We start from the raw sequence: 19,014 nt of genomic DNA on the forward strand, positions 1-19,014 counted from the left end.
TCTTTCTTTCTTTCTTTCTTTCTTTCTTTCTTTCTTTCTTTCTTTCTATCTATCTATCTATCTATCTATCTATCTATCAAAACATTTCTATGCCGCCCCTTGCCGTAGCCTCGGGGCGGCTCACAACATAATATTTAGGGTCAGATAATATGTTCCGCTGTTGGTCCTAATCTAGCAATCCTAATCTAGGTTTGAATTTTCCTTTGATTTCTTGAATCTTTTGGAAAAGGTCTCTGTTTTCTCTCTCTCTCCTCACTGTCCATTGTAATGGTTCTTATTGTCCCTCTGTGATAGTCACTGAAAAGTTGCATTCAGGATTCTGATCCTGCCTTTTGCCTTTGCTTCTCACCAGACCTTAGCAACTGTGTTTGTTCTGTCATCCATGCAGAGTTTGTTTTTTGTATTTGCATTCTTCTGGTTTCAGTCCAGTTCTTCTGGTTCAAGTACAACTGAGTGCAGTAATAAAAATCTGATCTTTATGTGAACTTTAAGTTCCTCAGGAAATGTTACTGAAGTTATAATTTGGTGCTCTGCTTCTCTTGCTTCTTTTTTGGTTTTGCTTTGATTATTTTACTATTAAAACTCCATGATCGCTACCATAATCTGTTCCTGGTCTTGTTCTGGCAGCAAGAATGGAGCTTCTCCATTTTCTACTTTCAGTTATGTAGTCTATTTAATTTCTGTATAGGCTTCCTGGTGATGTTCTTGTGTACAGACATCTGTATTTACAATAAATGGATGGTTGGCCTCACAGAAATCTATGAGACCAGCTTTGTTTCAGACTTGAAGGCCAAATTCTCCCACAACATTGGATTCTGTTTTGTTTTCTACTTTTCTTTTCCAGTCATGAATGATTATCAGCATGTCTGTTTTGATGTGTTATCAGTTTCTTCTAGGACACCTGCAACCTGTTTTCAAGTTCTTCTTTGACATTTGTTGTTGGAGCACAGAGTTGAAACATGTTTGATAGGTTTGCCAAGAATTCTGACTGATAGTAATTGGTCAGTCATTGCATTATCCTTGCTGCCAGTGCTATATCTTGCCTTGGTAGCAGAACCATTCCATTTCTTCTGAATTTGTCATTTCTAGAGTAAAAGACTTTGCGTTTATCTGGCTGAAAATGCCCCTTCCAGTCCAATTTAGTTCACTCATATAAGTACTGTGAAGTTTAACTGTTCCAGTTCTTGCTTTTCTATTTCCAGTTTACCTGAATTCATACTTCTCACTTTCCAGCTGTATGTGTTATGCAGCGTAAGCCTCTCCTTTCACCTCTGTGCATGTCAGTCACTAGACTTCCTTTTGACCTTGATCTAGATGCGTCACTGGTACTTGTCCTTTGCTTTCCCTCAGTAGCTGGCTGAGTGCCTTCCAACTTTGGAGCCTCATCTTCTGGCACCATCTCTTGTTTCATTATGGGTTCTTTCAACATAAGGTTTACAATGTAATAATAGTCAGAGGTAGTGTATCATTGCCTTCTGGGCCATATTAACCAGAGTTAGTTTGAGCTTCACTGCCATCGTCAACAAAAGATGCTCAGCCAGGGTTGCCTTCAATTACTTCTGCTCAGTAGCTGCCCTTCAGGAGTTTCTCTGCTCCCATAACCATTACAAATATCCATTCTCTTCTCTTCTGCTGATGTGACCATTACTCCTTAAGAGCATGGCTGTATCTTTGTCTGGTACCTCAGCTTTGATCATTTTGTCTAAGGTGACCCTACTAAGAGACCAACCTAATGAATCTGGCTTCGGTGGCATTGCTCTCAGATTCTCTGACACTATCAACCCTCTCACCTGTATTAAAGTGTGCATCCAAGAAGCAAACTGTTACAGGATTACTGACTACCTGCTGCAATGTCCATGCCAGCCTTTCTCAATTGGGGTTCCCCAAAAGGTTGCTGTGGGATCCATGAGAACATGTATCTTGTCTTCACATTGTGTTTTCATATTCACATGCATCTGTGTTTATAATATAAACATATGCATGAGTTATTCCCTGAAGAGTCCTTCCACTTGCCCTAGGAGATGGGAGGGTGCCCAGGGAGAGCCCCTGTCCATGAGGGAAGATGCTGGGGCAGGAAGAATGTTTGCCTCGGGCTCATGGAGAGTGGCATGGTGGTGATTCCGTGTGCCTGGCATCAGCCCTTATTTCATGTCCCTCTTCCATCACACACACCTCTGCAATTTGCAGATGGGTGCTGGCCACTGAGGTGGAAGAGTGCAAGCTCCAGCTGGTGAGCAGTGGAAGAAGTAAGTGGTGGGCCCCTGGTGAAGCCTCCATGGGCAGAGGTGGTCTATCTCTGGGGTGCAGCGCTGTGACAAAGAAGAGAAGGGAGCTGCTGCCTTTGCACCTGACTGGTGGACGCTTCTCACAGGTACAGTGTATCACAGAAGTGAGTACACCCCTCACATTTTGTAAATATTTTATTGTATCTTGGGGTTCACAGACTTTGGAAGGTGGTGCAAAATCACCTTCCCCAACTTGATACTAAAAGTTCAGCACAGAATTTAGTATTCATGTAGCGAAAAAGAAGCACAGGTATCACATGAAAGAAATAAATTTCATTCTCTTTTTTAGTTTCAAAATAACATGGTCTTAGCTGATATTTTTATTCACATTGCTTTTCTTTCTCTTATCAGTAACTACTATTCAACATTGTTAATAATTTTAATGTTTTTAAGTAGCACTAATTAAGATCAATTTACAACCCTTATTTACATTCAATTCAGGGTCTATCCTTACAATATTTTTTGCAAGGGTTCCCTGTGATGTGAAAATTATTTCAGGGATTCCTTCATGGTAAAAAGGTTTGGTAAAGGCTAGTCCATGGCCATATTCCTGTTCTCTGCACTTGGGATGCTCTAAACCAATACTCTCTGACATGGTATCAGACCCACCGGAAGCTGAACATACAGGTTCATCTGCCATACGGACCTGAATAAGCCTACCTCTCCATCACCTTCTTCTGATGAATTTCAAGGATGTCACCCTAACAGCTTCCTGACTCGTCACCAGCCCTGAAGTCCCTGACAGTTCAGCTGATTCAACAGTCTCTACCTCCCAATAACAAAACATCAATTAACAACCCAGCTGTTTGCACAAGATTCTTCTTCCACCCAAGCTTTAACATCCTCTCTAGATACCACAAGTGTGAATCAAAAACTCATTCTCTTCAGATTATATTATGCTGTATTCTGAGCTAATTTTAAGATTTTGCCAGATCACTCCCTTCTCTTGACCCATGTAATCAAGCAGTCATGGACAAATCTATTCACTCTACCACAGCCTCACAAAATAAAGACTCTCTATAGTCCAAGAGGAACTCTGTGCCATCCTATTCAAATAACCTAACCCAGCTCCATAGCAGTGGAGAAGTTACTATCAAAAGCAAAGCATAAGATCCATAGCTCCCCCATCAACACAGGGGGACAAAATCTAGATTTGATTGGCTGAAAAATTAACTGAGTAACAGCACTGTTGCTCTGAGTAGCCAACTATGAGACTTATATGTCAGCTGGCCAACAATTCCAATGGGACTAACTTGCTTCATTTTTGACTACTTTCTGGAATACATTAAAAAAAGGCCAGCAAACCAATACAGCATGTCACCTGTGTTTCAAAATCCATGGAAGATGCCATTTCCTTTATGAGGCATGCCTGGCTCTTCATCTCTACCAAGAAACAAAGTTGAGAGAAGGCCTCCTGTTTGATGGTGAGAAATTATCCAGTGTGTCTGCAGACAGCACACTTGCTTAGGTGCAGAAAATGAAGGTGTTTGCTCCTAATGGAAATAGCCTCCCATTCAGTGACACTTTTCTTTCTCTCTTCGATGCCTCACCTCCAGTGAGGTGGACTAGGAACTGAGAGGCAAGCAGGAGACACATTTACAGTGTGCACAGAGGTGGCTTGGAGAATTCCTGCATAAAGTTCTGGTTAGTTCTAGAAGTGTATGTATATGGAAGCATGTTTAAGAGGAAGATGGTTCTTCCAAAGCTGCCAAATAGACAAAAAATATCAACGGCCCACACACGCATTGAAGCCCAATCCTCTAGATCAGTAGTTCTCATCCCCATCCCACCACAAACTGCATGGAAATTGCTGGGGTGTCTCAAAGGACTGCTTCACACATTCATTTTGTCTACAAATCAAGGCACATTCATAACTCATATTAGTTTTTAATTTGTTTCAGCATAATTATTAAAACCAGTGCAAGATTATGAAAATCACTGGCTCTAGGCCAGGCCACTAACAAGGGCCCCTTTAATTACTCATTTTTAAAGGGAAAATTAATAGTGCTACATTCTGGGAAAAAAAAAGGGACCGAGGCCAGGGCTTTGTATCAGTAATCCAGCCATGATCAAAATGGTCTCTGTGCTGTCACAAAAATAAATCAAGTTCAGGACCAATACTGCTGTTCTCAACTGTTCCTCAACCTGTGTATGGACTATTAGAAACAGCTTGTGAATCACAGGAACTCCAGTGTCCTAGAGCATGAAAACCTTTGGTGCCTTCCAGGTTTGGGGGCTATAACTCCCCTCAGCCCCAACCAGCATAGCCAATGGTCAAGAACTGTACTTCCAAAATAGCTGAAGGGCAACAAGTTAACTACACTTGCCATAGATTAGGAGGTATAGGATGGTGTATATACATCATGCATTACAGTTTGGTTACAATTACTATAGGAAAGGCAAGCTGTTGCTGGGGAGTATTGTGTAATACGGAGCAAAAGGCTACAGTACCTGTTCTGCCAAGATCTGCTGCTGCTGCCGTTGTTCCCTTAGAAACTGCTGCTTCTGCTGCTCCATCATATGGAGCTGGGCCCTTTGCTCAATCAGCATTTGCTTCATAATGGCTGCTTGAGGCTGGTTGGCCATGAAACTGGCATTGGCAGGACTGGTGCCCACGTTACTGGAGCTAGGTGGCACAGAGGCCTGCATGGGGCCTGTGGACCGAGACAATCCCACTGTGTGCTGGTCCTAGAACATGAAACAGAAAAGTCCTATGATATATTGTGTCCATAAATTTATGAGTTGCCTTTCAGTCCAGATTAGACATAACTTATAATTAGACTTTTTAAAATCTAACATATTTATACATCTTTCCAACATGTACAATGTAACATCAAAGGGGCTTAAAATACAGTTTAAATCAATACTAGATTAAAAGAAACAACCAATTTAAAATAAAATTGTCAAATATATTGTAGGTTCTCCAGATGAAAATAGTTTTGCCTTGACATCTAAGTGCCATGATTGCCATCAAGGAGAAACCCATCTAGGTTTCCAGGGGCAGAGTTCCAAAGTCTGGGTGCCACTGTAGAGAAGACCCTTCTCCCACATACCTGAATCTTTGATAAGGGAGGGACATGTAGCCTCCATCATCATGGCTGGCTGGGTAATGCTGAGAGTTGTAGGGCTTTTTTTCCTGTCTAAACATGCATAGGATCTCACCCTTAGGATTTTTACTGGCAACAGAAAACATTCTGCAGTGGGTTGGAAGCCAATGAGCAAGCTCCAACAAAACGTTGCACATTCTGAGAGATTTTGTGACAGCTAATGTTTCTGAACATTTATTCATTAACTCTTTCAACTGCAGAGTGTAGGTTTCTGTGGACTGCAGAAAATATAGTCAAAGACTGGGTATTCTCTAGGTGTTAACTTTTGCTAAAAAACACTGGTGTTTATCAACCATCTGTTAAATGGCTTAGAACTATTTACTTAGAAACACAGAATGTCAAAAGGGGTCTCCTGGACCATCTAGTCCACCCAACTCCACTCATGTAATCCCCAGCATGTGGTTGTCCAATCTTTCCTTGAATGCCCACACTGATGAAGTTCCCACCACCTCCTCTGGAAGCCCATTCCATATCTCAGGGATCCTAACGGTCAGGAAGTACATCCTGACATCCAACAGGAAACCTGGTTCCTTGAGCTTTGCCCCATTGGACTGCACCTTTCCTCCACCACAGGGGAACAGGTCATGACCTCTACCTTGTGGCACCCATTCATATACCTATACATCACTATAAGAGCAACTCTGAGTCTCCTCCAGGCTGAAAAGACCCAGCTCATCTCATATGGCATCCCCCACAATCTGGCTACCATCCCTGTGACCCTGCTCTGAACTGATTCTAATTTAATACATGACTGGAGGGGTGGGACATCATATTGCAAGTTTCTCCCCATTTAAACCACTTTGATGGTGTTTGCTAGCAGGAGAGAGAAATTAATGGTGTGGTAGTGCAACTTGTTTGGGAAGCAAGCCTACTATTAATGCAATAATGCAGTGTAATGTAATATAGTGAGCAGAAAGTAAGATGGGTGGGGAAAACAGGTATGACCCAGAATTAGAGAAGGAGCTGGGAAAGGCATCTCAGAAAGGAGGGTGGGAACTTAAGTTGCTGTAAGTATAGTGGTGCAGGCAACTGGAACTCCACCTAAAACTCCATTTATGTTTTTCATGCAATGGGTATACAGCAAACAAATTGACTTGATTATATGCCTTCTAATATTACAGTTGACAGACACTCTAAAAAGAAAGACATTCTGAAGCCTAACAATGATCTTTGCAGGTTATTTTCTTTCTTGTACTTGAGGAATAGGAGAGAACGGCGAAGAGGTAGATGGAGAGAAAGGCAGAGAGGAATGGGAGGAATGGCCCAGAGAACTGGGGACAAAAATCAGGATTTCCCCAAGCTAAACTCAGTTGTTCTTTGCAACCCAAGAAGTTCAAGATCCAGCCAACACCCCCAATGCACTCCTGTAACCATAAAAGACTACTTAGGGCTCATGTTTCATTTCTGTTATTATAGGTAAATGACCAGTTGATAAAGCAGCAGAACAGTATCATGTATCCTCAGTTTATCTACATAAAATCTACTCATATAGTAAAATCTACTCAGGATGATTACAGCCGACCAGCTGAAAGTGGCTTTTTTAAAAATTCCAAAAAGATTTAAAGGGTGTGCACTTTAATCCACATAAATTAATCCACATAAATGGATTAAAGGAGGAGGTGAGGACAAGATGGCACCCAAGAGGTTGAACAAAGTAAGAGCACCATTAACACAGAGGGAAAAAGGGGGAGAAGGTGATTACTGGTCATCCAATGACCCCATGAGTCCTCAAACAGGTCCCCAAAAACTGGGGGACTGATTGATGAGTCTTCAAACCATGCTGGGGCCCCACAATGAAGGAGGAGAAAGCAAACCCTCACCATGCCAGGCAAAAAGATGGTCACTACTACCCTTAACAAAAAAACAAGTAAAAGGAAGAGCCAACTGAGTACAGATAGAGTACAAATGATTCTGTCCCTTCTGCTACCTCACCAGGTTGCATGTCTGGAAACCCTGGGACTGGAGGGGGTCAGAGGATTAATGGATGCCCCCAAAAGGCAGTTGCTCAAATCCCCCCTCCCCCCCATCCAAATAGGGGCTCTCTGGGGCCTACTCCACAGGTGCTAGAGCCACAGTGACAAAGGAGATGCTCCCCTAACACACCTCCATCCACTCCCCCCAAAAGAAAATTATGACTAAACCCAAGAATCCTACCTTTGATTCCCAGGCATAGCCAGTACAAGACTCTGCTACAGTAAGCAGAAAAAACAACCATCCAGAAAAAATGGACAGAGAAAGCCATCTAGTGGCAGTGAGTTGTAACAAGTGCAAGATGCTTGTACTTCTCCCTGACATTTGCCCACACTTTAAATGTGACAGATGCAGACAGTTGTCCTCTTAGAAGAAAACCTGAGAGCAGCTGAGCTCGAATTAGCCACGCCCAAACTGAACAGAAAAAAATGATGAGATACTAGAGGGGCATCATTCATCTAAAGCAGTGAACTCTATAAGCAATGAAGTGAACCTTTGAAAAACAAGTATCCAGTGTTGCAATAAGACATGACATGGTCTTCATGGGTGATTTCAACTTTCCTGATACTTGCTGGGAGACACCTTCAGGCAAACAGGACCCTTCTAAGAGATTCCTCACATGTGTAGCCGATAACTTCCTCCAGCAGAAAGTGGAGGAAAAGAATGAGGGGAACAGCTACCTAGGACTTACTGCTACCAGAACAAAGATGGAATAACAACCACAAGTTCCCTGAAAGCAACCACACCATTCCTGAATTCTCTGTTAAGATGATAGCAAATGTCTGCTGCAACCAAACACATATTGTTGACTTCAAAGGGCCATTTAAAAAAAAAAAATCAAGTTAGTGTTCAGCAAAATCACCTGGCAACTCACCCTAAAGGAGAGAGTCCATGAGGGATGGGAAATCTTAAAAAAAGAAATTCTTAAAGCACAACAGCAGCTAATTCCAACAAAGATAAAGAATAAAAAAAAACCCTCATGACTCCACAAAAAGTTAGGTGACAACTTAAAGACTAAGAAGAATATGTACAGGAAGTGGAAAGGAGTTCAAGCCTCAAAGGAAGAGTGTAAACAGACAGTAAAGATTTGCAGGGACAGATTCAGGAAAGCTAAAGTGAATTATGAACTGAGACTAGGGAGACATGCTAAAATAAGAAAGCTTTCTACGTTATGTACAAAATAAAAGACAGACAAAACAGTTGCCAAAAGAGATCTTATGCTTTTCTGCACTAGAGGCATTCAAGAAGAAAACAGACAGTTATCTGAGTGGGATGGTGTAACTTGGTGCCCTCAATGGACTCAATGGCCTTCTTCGGCCCTTCCAACCCTACTATGGGTCTGTGATTCTATGAAATGAATGCACCACCAGAGCAAGAAAGTTGCAAATGTGTATACTTCCCAGACCTTTTCCACATACGTATTTCCTCTTTAAAGGACTCAGCCAGAGGACTCCCAGAGAGGACTGGAAAGAATCCTTTTAGCAATACTGATCATTGCCTTGTGTAACCAGTGGCAATTGTTATACAGGACAGATGTGCCAGAAATTCTTCCAAGCGGTTAAAACTTAATTACAAAGCTTCCCTGAGCAGAGCAGCCTGAAAGGAGGCATGTGCCTTTTAGAGAACACTTTCTGCCTCTTCCCTTCCTCCTCTTAGCCCGACAAAATTTAAGCGAGAACCTGAGTATAGGCTAATAATACCTTGAGCACCAGAGAAATCGTCTTAAGCTTTGAGTAGAGGTCTTCTACACGGTACAGAATATCGGGTGGGGAGAGGTGCACTTCTAAGTCCACCCACGTCCAGGCAGCCTCTAGATTGAGTGGCAGGTGTGTAAGAATCATTTGAGTGACATTCCTTCTGCACACCAGCAGGTGGCATCAGAAGCCTGATGCTTCATGGCTCTTGTCAGGCTGGCTTGCTGACTGATTGACTCTCCCTCCTGCCTCCCCTCCCCTCCCCTCCCCCTCCCCCTCGCTTGCAGATGGCTTAATCATGACTACTGTTCCCTCCCCCTCCCCTTCCCTCCCCCTCCCCCTCAGTACTTCTGGGATAATGCTGCTAACGTAGAGCTAGGCAGTCAAGTGTTACAGCACAGAGCAGGTAGCCTGGCAACTGAGAGTATAATACCGAACAGATGGTGTTCGTACAGCATGATGGACATCACACACGACAGCCTGAGACAATCCAGGAATTCCCGGGTGGTTTGAGGCCCTCTTTACACAAGAAAACGAGCTTGCTGGCTGCTGTGGGGATATTTTCTACCCTCCCTCTTCAATCTGACACTGAACCACTAAACTGATTTCTTGTTTCGTCTGTTTTGCTAACTGCACTAAAGGGACAGTGGTCTGGTGGCATGCAAGGTGAGAAAAGGAGGGTTAAGGTCCAGATATGGTGAATTAATATTCAACTGAGCCTGAGTAAGGAAAAAGGGGCGTGACAAAAGTCCTGTCTCCGATCATGATAACTGACTCTCCCTCAGGAAGTGAATGTCTGTGGTAGAAGCTAAGTAGACTGGACAACAGGTCATCTTCTTCAAACGTGCCACTTTATTATGCTACATTGCATTTCTATACCACCCGTAGCCACTTTCAATGAACATTTCTGGGCTCTGCTCAGGTGAGAGGCCAAATTATTCATTCCAACACCATTCCAACACTGGCTTTTTGAAAATTAAAACACACACACACACACATGCACATGGGGACAGAAGAATAGCCCTGAACCCTGCTGCATCTCACTGTTTTTCCAAAACAAAGAAGCAACTCTCCCACCGCCATCGAGAGCTGCAGCAGACAAACGGCCACGGCTGCCACAGCAGCGCCACACTGGCTTAGCCCCCAGATTCAATGCAATGCTGAGGGGACTCCATCCTGACACTTCTGCTTCTTCCAGAGAGCATGCTTCTCTTTACTAATGAGCTCAGGAAGCGAGTGGAGACAAACCCAGGCTGTCAAATTTCCAAACCCTGAACAATGCATAATCTGTGCTGTGACAGGGCTGGGGAGAGGGAGCAGTAAAGCTCAAGGAAGGGATTTTTTAAAAAAAATAAATCCTGAGGAGCAAGGTGGCAGCAAAGGAAGGGGGCTACAAATGCCATCACAATAGGTTTCTCAAAAAGCAAAAGCATATTCTCAGACGAGCAAGCCTCGTAGAAGGTGAGTTGGGAGTCTTACTGAATAAACAGTAGAATTATTTAACCTTTTGGAGAGCTCTCGTCCTCCCTTTTCCCCAGTTCTGTCCCCCAGGGTCTGCATGCATACACACCATAGGCAATGTTATGGGTGAGGAAATAGGATTTCCAGTACTAAGGTCAGAACTGGCAGTACCTTGCTCTCATTGTTAAAAACAAAGAAACAGAACAGAAAAGCACCCAAAGTTCTGTGAGGCTGGCCTGTGGATCAGAAAGAGTTATTTGTGGCAGTACAGTACACTACAGTTTGTCTTTTTCTGGACAGCATTCTCAGGTTTCCTTGCATTTAATAACATGCTAGTAAATGCCATATTTCAGAATTAGAGAATAAGCCACACAAGGACTTCCAAATAAAAAATCATTAGGGACTAATCTCTATGGTTTTTGGGAACAAATGCATAGTGTTAGACTTTTAAGAGATCTGAATTCAAATCCTTGTTTAGTGATGGATTCACTGAATAAATGTATGTTTTACAACCCACAAAAGCTTATGTTGTAGATTTCTGAAATGGCACCAATCACCACCCAGTAGTCCGGTTGAAAATAGCATCACATACAGTTGCAGTTACCTTTTGGGCACAGTTGAATGGCACAAAATAGAAGGGGAAGAGTGGGAAGATGCGGGTCACACATAACAGAAGCTATGATGGCATTTTTCTGGGTTCACACCATCTTTTATCATAATAAATTTTAATGGGAAAATTTGTTCTTCAGAAAAGTGCAGGGTAAATTATGCAAATACAATCGCAAATGATACCAACAGAGATAGTTTCAGCATAGATGCTGTGATGTACACTGTGGCCTAAGGCAGATTCAACAGAGCACTGATCTGTGGTGAACTAGTGCAAGCAAAGCCTCCATAGCCAGTATGGTGTAGTGGTTAAGAGCTGGGACTGGGACTCAGACGATCTGGGTTCTAGTCCCCGCTCGGCCATGGAGCCAACTGGGTGACTTTGGGCCTGTCACAGACTCTCAGCCCAACCTACCTCACAGGGTTGTTGTGGGGATAAGATGGAGGAGGAGAATGATGTCAGCTGCCTTGAGTCCTTTGTAGGAAAAAGGCAGGATATAAATAAAAAAAATAAAATAAATAGCACTGCATCAACAAACTTATTCTGTAGCACTGAGTGCAGGGAAAGGCACATTCCTCACACAGAACCCTTTACAACATGGGGAAAAGAGGCATTTCATACCAACTTCTTGGTAGATGTATGAGGCAGAGTCTGTTTAAGCCTCATCTGGGAATGAACTAAGGCTTAATATACAGCCATTTGGACAGTCAAGCAATGATAATCTAGTTGTCTGGGAGAAAACAAAACACATAAAAACTTGATGTTCCACAGCAGTAATCCAGCACTTCCTTTTTTAGGACCAACAAATGCATACTTAAGTCACCTGATGTGGGAGACAGCAAGTTAAATCCCTGTTAAACTCCTTTTTGCTGTATCAGGCTGAGGTAGTTATATGAAACCTTTCTCGAAGTCTTTGTTTCTTCTGAAGTCGGTAAACAGTGGCCAGAGCGAGAGCCTATTTGGTGGTGACTCCTTGCCTTTGGAATACCCACTCTGGGAGGCCACCCTAATGCCTTTGTTATTTTAATTTAGGCACCAGGAAAAGTCATTTCTGCTTTCCCAGACTTTTAAGAACCGTCAAGATTGGCTTTAAAAAACCAGAACTACTTTCATTTTTACTGCTTTTCTCTTATTATTGCTCACTACTTTGCTCCCCTGGGAACATAAATACTGAAAAGGTGCAGTACATAATAAACAGAAACATCCCATCCCACATACCATTCAGTTCAAGTAAGTGTTGTGAGCCATTTTGTGTATTTTTTTTTTTTTGCAAAACGTTGGGAAACATTTTAATCAATAGTAATTGCCTCTACAACAACCAGTAGCAAAACAGAACAGGAGGCACACTTCACAGGACATGTGAAAGTACACCTTACAATTAAATTAATCTATGAAAAAACGACCATGAAAGGGAATCCATATTAATATTCTCTATTCTGTAGAAAAGGTAATTCTAAACAATGCCAAGAAATAATGATGGTGGTTAAGGAGTAATATGTATACCTAGAGAGGCACAGCTGCTAGAGACACACAAACTGTCAGAGCATGCAAAGAATATTAAGGCAGAAAGCCCACCAAAGATCAAAGAGAGGTCTTGAAAAAGCAGAAACCTGCCTTGTAAGCTCTTTGCTGTCATGAACAGGGAGCGTTTGCATCACCCACACTGGCATCTTTACAAAAGGTTATAAAATGAGACCATTTAAACACTAGAGGGAAGACGTTCAGAGCCTCCATTTGAAACTAGCTCAGGTGTCAGGAATGGGGCTGTCTCATGACAGGCTGCTTTGCCTTGTCTTGAAAATTAATTTTTACTCTTGGCTGTGGCATCACCAACATAGCACTTCCCTGAGCCTCTTTCGCCTTCTCTTCATTTGCAGAGGGGGAAGAATTTAATCCTTTTCAACAGAGTGTGATGATCCCCACACCAGAGAATTCATGTGCCTTATAAATCTCAGCATCTTGAAAGAGAGTGAATGTATGTGTGTAAGAAAAGGAATGAACGTGGAAGAGTAAGTGGGATAGAAAGGTGTCGAAGAGAAAGGGTTGCAAAGAAAAGATCAAGGATGACTTGTTACAGCCATCCCCAAACTCTAGTTTTTAAAGTAAACCCTATTCCAGAAATAATGGCATGACATTTTGTCCATAACCAGTGGGTGGATAAGAAGCTAAAACTATGACCCTCTTCACATCAGATTTTATTTTTCGAAAAAGTAGCTGGAGAGAGAATCAAACATTTACCCAATTAAATAAATAAATGTAAATGTAAACTTTCACATAATCAGAGACTACAAGAAGTAGATTGCATCTCTGCTGTTTTTGGAGAAACAATGGCTTGCACAAATAATGGTAATCAGAGGTTTAGTTAAGACAAGCTTTGTTGTCCTATGCAGGGTTCATCAGGGTGACAACTGAACAAATGCTTCCCCCCCCCACCCCACCCTTCTTCATCCACTCCCTCTTTACATCCTAAATGCTTCCGTAGTACTAGTATGCAGACTGTAGCTGTGTTTTTGGTTAAAGCACTGCCTGTTGCCTCTGCAGCCTGACAAAACATCCCAAAGTTCTGGGCACATAACTGATGATTTAAACAGCTCACAACCCAACAACAAACTATTGGTTGTCTATCTTGGTGCTTCATGGTTTGTTAGTGCAACTGCATTCACATATCACAGCAACCCAGAATTAAACAATCTATATTATGGGTTAGCATTAGCTGTGAAATATGCATGGTAGAATAGACACAAATTACTATTTGGGGAAGATAAAGGAATACCAGATAGTTGTCAATAAAGAAAGGAATCATTGGAAAAGGTGTAGCTCAGAAATTCCCCCCAAAATATCTAAGCTTAAATGTGTGTTTGGAAATCAAACTGCACCTATACCTCAAACCTTTGTCTGCTTGGTCTAAAGTGGCATTAAGACATGTGTGATTGTTAAAGTAGGGGGAAACAATCATGTGAACACATCCTCTAACTGAAGAAAGTGCAACAGAAGAGGCTGCTGTTTGAACTGGAAAGTTCCTGACTCAGATCTGATTTTGCTGTAAGCTGCTTTGACAATTTAAAAAGAAAAACTGGATACACAATTTATAAATAAACATAAACATTTGACCTCTGTCTCCCATCTGCATTTCTGAGGAAACCTACTCATCTTCCATTATAGGGTTATTTTAAGGATTACTCAAATAACTTACGGCATGGGATTTGAAAATTCAAACATGTTATATTGATGGCATTATCATCTACATTATTGCTTTACACAAATAAATCTTAAAGCCCTTATTGTTTCAGCACAGCTCTTGCCTACTTGCTTGCTTTCAATGAACTTGATATTTTAAATGTGGCCTGGTTTGGCCTTGCTTGCACTTCTGTCTCTTTCTTGTGCTGCATTTTAAAACAACTGGCTGAGTGTCCTCAAAGAGCAGCCAGAACCACAAGGGATGTGTCACCTCCACAGCAGAGCAAAGCAGCTGTTCCAGATCCCATGCAGCCTGTTTTGGTCAAATGTACCCTCAGCTGCTCTATGAATTGAGCCTTTTTACCCATTTTCAGTCATATTCATTCTCTCTCTCTCTCCTCCCCCCTCCCTCCCGCTGCTGCTGCTGCTTTCTTTGCTTTGGAGAGAAAACAGGAGAGTAAAGCATCAACAGTCTTTGGCAACACAGCTTTGCAAAGGCTTTCTCCTGCCATCCCCAATTCCCTATCCACTCCCCTCTTCCTGGCTCAATGAAGTCATCACTTTAAAGATTGCATAACTGATGCATAGGCCTATCTTGTGGTATGCTGGGAGGTGGGCCAACTGCCTCCATTTATAGACAAAAGTGCCATCAGTCAGCCAAATGAAACCTTTTGTGGAAGGCACTATGAGCAAAAAGAGGATTGGGAGGCATAAAAGAGAGGGATCAGAGGACATGCTGTGTTGTGACATCACAAGGAGCTTCCCCCCTCCGCAGTGCAAATGCCTTTTGTGGCAGAAGCCTGAAACCAAACTAAATATAGTTCATAAAGACACTGTTATCGAACGGCCATTCAGCCTACTTCCCTCCCCTTCCTCCCTCCCTCCCGTTCCCTCATGTGCCTTGAACTTCACTGAAGTCACATAGTCTTTTATCATATTATATCATCAATCAAGCTAATGCTAATCAGATCAATAAGAATATATTCTCTCCAGTGCTTTCCTTTCCTTGCTCTTAAAACTCTAAAGATTTAAAATAAATCAAACCAGCCACTGAGAGTCCCAGAAAAGCAATACCTATTTTTAAAACACACACACGTAAATACCACCACATTGCAAAGACGGTTAGCTTCTTAAAGGGCTCACTTCTGGCCAGTTTGCACATGTGTGTACATTGGCTGACTTTCTCACAGGTAACTCCATGTAAAATGAACATCTGAGAGACTAAAAACATACAGGGCATTTGATATTGATTGGTTCATACTCAATACTGGAGCCACTAAGCAATCTGCATGTATAGTAGCAACAAGCATGTATTCCCAAAGCCATATACAAATAGAAGAACGACTTTTAATCCTTTTAGCACCTTGTTGATTGAGTGGTCCCTCCTGTAATCCAACTCATTAAAACAGAGGTGAAGAACCTCAGGTCTGGGGCCCAAATCTGACTCTCCTGGTCTCTTGAACCAGCCTTCCAGGATCCCCCAAGATGGCCATGCCCCCTTTCTTCTGAGCACCAATTGTTTCATAGTTTTCTGGATTTTTGCAGCCTTCCTCTGTACTAAAAGGATGAAATACATCTCCTAAGGACTGAGTAATTGCCAGCAAGAGTTTTGTCCCTGTTTTTGCCTCTAGCCCTGCTTATTATTGAAATGTGGCCCCTGAGAGATTCTCTGAAATAGAAAATCAGCCCTGGTTTAGAGAGTTCATGTGAACCAACAAAGGAATTCCTGCAAGAAGTCCAGTCAGCAATTAGGCTCAGCTCTGGCAAATAGTCCCTGCTTAAAATTAATCACAGGATGAAGATTAGCTGCTCAGAGAGCAGTTCTAACAATCTCAACTGCATTACAATTTACCAAGTTTTAAAGAAGTAAACAGGCAGATGGACAGTTGCTGCTGCTTCTGCTGCCACCAGTGTGGGATAGTGTTTGTTCCTGTTTCCGGTTTGTAGTCACTGACATTTCTGCCTATCTTTGCTAACACCTCTCAAAGTCAAAGTTAATCCATAGCACAGCATTACCATCAGTCCTAGCTATTGCAACGTGTTGTCTACAGCTGTGTATAGTCAACTGCTATGTATTGTAGAACTGCCATGGTCCACAGTACACACAATCATATTTGTGCTTCACCCAAGTCTCTGGTTGAACTGGATGTACAGGTTTGGATAATGCTTCAAGACCTTACAAAAAAGTTGTATCGCATTCCTACAAATGTGATTAAAAGCACTGCAGCCTTAAATATCTATATATTTATCTGAAAACTAAACAGACTTTTAGAGTGACTGACACAAACTAAAAGAAAAATAAAATCCCATTAAAACAGCATAAAATAAGTTTTAAAAGCCACAGAACTCAAATACAGGATCTAAAAAGTCTGCAAATAAAGATATTAAAATGAGACAACATTGTAAAGATGGAGCATCATCAGCCAAAGAGCACTGTATACATTCTGAACTGAGCATTACAGTTGCCTATTGGACAATATTTGTGTAACCATTTTTTGGAACCTGTTATTGTTAAATTATTCATTTTAGTATATGAAAAGTCAGAGCTCTTTGGAAAAGCACAGGGTGTAAGATTGCCTGTGCCTCTCAACTGCTTGAGCATTCAAGGAAAGTGTCTTAACTATTTTTCAAAATTGTCCTTATGACTTGATTTGATTATATCATACGTTGCTTGCTTGCCATCCTAGACGACCAAAACCAACACTGCCACAACCATTTATTTCTTCATAAACACCAGCTAAATTTGCATATTAACAAGGTGCTTATGAGTTCTCATTCGTACACAAACAGTAATATACAAGCAATATTCTCTTAACTGTGTGTTAATACACATTATTTGGTTGGGGTTCAAATAACTTTGGACTAAAAATAGCATCATATTTGTCTTCCTCTCAGGGCCAGAACAGCAGCTGAGCCTTAAAAAAAACAAACAAACAAACCTAAGCAGCTGCTGCAGGTCCCATCCAGAACTACGCCCCATACTAGGGTCCTAATCCAGAATTATCTCCCGGTGCCTATCCTAGAGGTTGTTTTTTAAAAAAAAAAAAAATCCCAGGGGTAAAATAGCTGCTAGGTATAGATTTAAAGTAATATCTATAATAAAGTAATAAAGCACATCAAGAAAGGTATATTTATTGAAAGGGTACTGTTGATGACTCTTAGGATCCACTCTGTAATGCAGAATCACTCTGCAGTTTTAGCTGCATTCTTGATCTTTCACGTGCTCTCAAAGTGTTCTGTGTTTGCACATGTTGAATGATTGCATTGTGCAGCTTAGTTTACTCCATCAAACCATGTTGCAACTGTATCCAGCTTTCAGTTTCTAAAATGAATAGTGCTAGAAGGCTGCCATAATCTTGGTTCTGGAGGTCCTTGGGGGCTTTCAGATGGAGAGGTAGCATTAGCAATCAGAAGATATAGTTCAGCTACTCTATCTTTTCTTTCAGTAAGAAGAAAAGTGGAAGAATTAGTGGGAAAACCTATGATGGTTACAAGTGGAAGATGACAATAAAAGACTCATCTGAAAACATTCATATTGGGTAGAAATGATTATTTCATGAATAATCATTATTATTCAGTGTTTCTTTGGATACATATTAATTCACATGTTCAAGGACTACCATGGAAAATCAGTTCCAGGGCTATGTAAGTTCCAGGGAACTAACTTTAGTTTGAAGTTTCAGCCGTGTTTGGGATTACATCATATCCTATGTGCTGTCAGGTTTTTCCAGGGCTTCAGGGCCATGATTCTAGGACTGAAATGCCATACTACACATTTCAAAATAGGTTCCTGCAACCATGAATGCAGGAAAGTCCTACTTTTAAAAATTAAGTCTGACATTTCTCAGTTCTATCTACTATGCTGTGTATAAATATGGGATATATTGTGATAGCAAGTCAACATTGCGAACTACAGTTGTGCCTTATCAAAACAACAACAACAGTGGGGGTATTTCCTTCTATATTATTCTTACCTCCTGGTGGATTTGATAGTTTGTTTCAAAGCTTCATTACGTAGGAACTTGACCTGCCTCTCAGTTCTGCAGGGAGCCATGGGCCATACTCACAGGCAGAATGACTTACCGTGGTTCTGTACATTGTATGTAGCTACAAATGCAAATCTTTATGAGTACTGGTCTGATATAATGTACTTCACTTTTTCGCTTCTCTGCTCAAAAGGAATGGTCTCCAGTGTCGGCTTATTAAAAAAAAGAAGTCTGAAAAAGACACTAGGTTCAAGGATGAGGCTGGGATCCAGTATATTCTACAGAAATCACCAACTGCCAAGTACACATGCCTAGGATTTTAATCATTTTTCTTGATTTTGTTAAGAAAGATGTGTTTTCCAGCCTGCAGCTCCAGATGCAGAAGTGTCAGAAACTAATTGATTGCAAAGTCAAATGGCTCTCAGTTTTGTTCTGTAAAGCCCAGTCATGCTGACCCTGGGCTTTACACATCCATGCTCGACAGAAGATGACTGTAAACAGGGTTAGCCCCAGGTTCAGACCCCAGGGCAAAGTTCACTTTGAGTTGGACAACTCCGGCAAGCTGAGCAGGTGCTACAGAGTTGGGCTGTAGTAGTAAGAGACTGCAACATGCACACTGCCTCCCATTAATTCTGCATAATGGAAGCAGTGTACACTTTCGGATCAAAAAGGGAAGGCAGTCCTTTTGAGCTGGCAGCAGCTGCCTTAAGATGCCAGGTACTGATG

At 41.7% G+C, this 19,014-nt stretch overlaps 1 protein-coding gene across 1 annotated transcript in view; it reads right to left on the minus strand.

The window, feature by feature from the left end:
* LOC123023826 (mastermind-like protein 3) overlaps positions 1-9,181 on the minus strand; it is a 25,638-nt gene extending 16,457 nt beyond the window's left edge. Inside the window, exons 1-2 of the mRNA XM_044430870.1 lie at positions 9,064-9,181; positions 4,737-4,973 (exon numbers count right to left, since the gene is read on the minus strand). Coding sequence (XP_044286805.1) covers positions 4,737-4,934 — 198 coding nt within the window. The 5' untranslated portion in view covers positions 4,935-4,973; positions 9,064-9,181. The remainder of the gene's footprint in view (positions 1-4,736; positions 4,974-9,063) is intronic.
* Positions 9,182-19,014: the final 9,833 nt, after the last annotated feature.

The sequence above is a fragment of the Varanus komodoensis genome, unplaced genomic scaffold (assembly GCF_004798865.1).
Source record: "Varanus komodoensis strain SLA01 unplaced genomic scaffold, ASM479886v1 scaffold21, whole genome shotgun sequence".
In the NCBI taxonomy this organism is placed as follows: domain Eukaryota; kingdom Metazoa; phylum Chordata; class Lepidosauria; order Squamata; family Varanidae; genus Varanus; species Varanus komodoensis.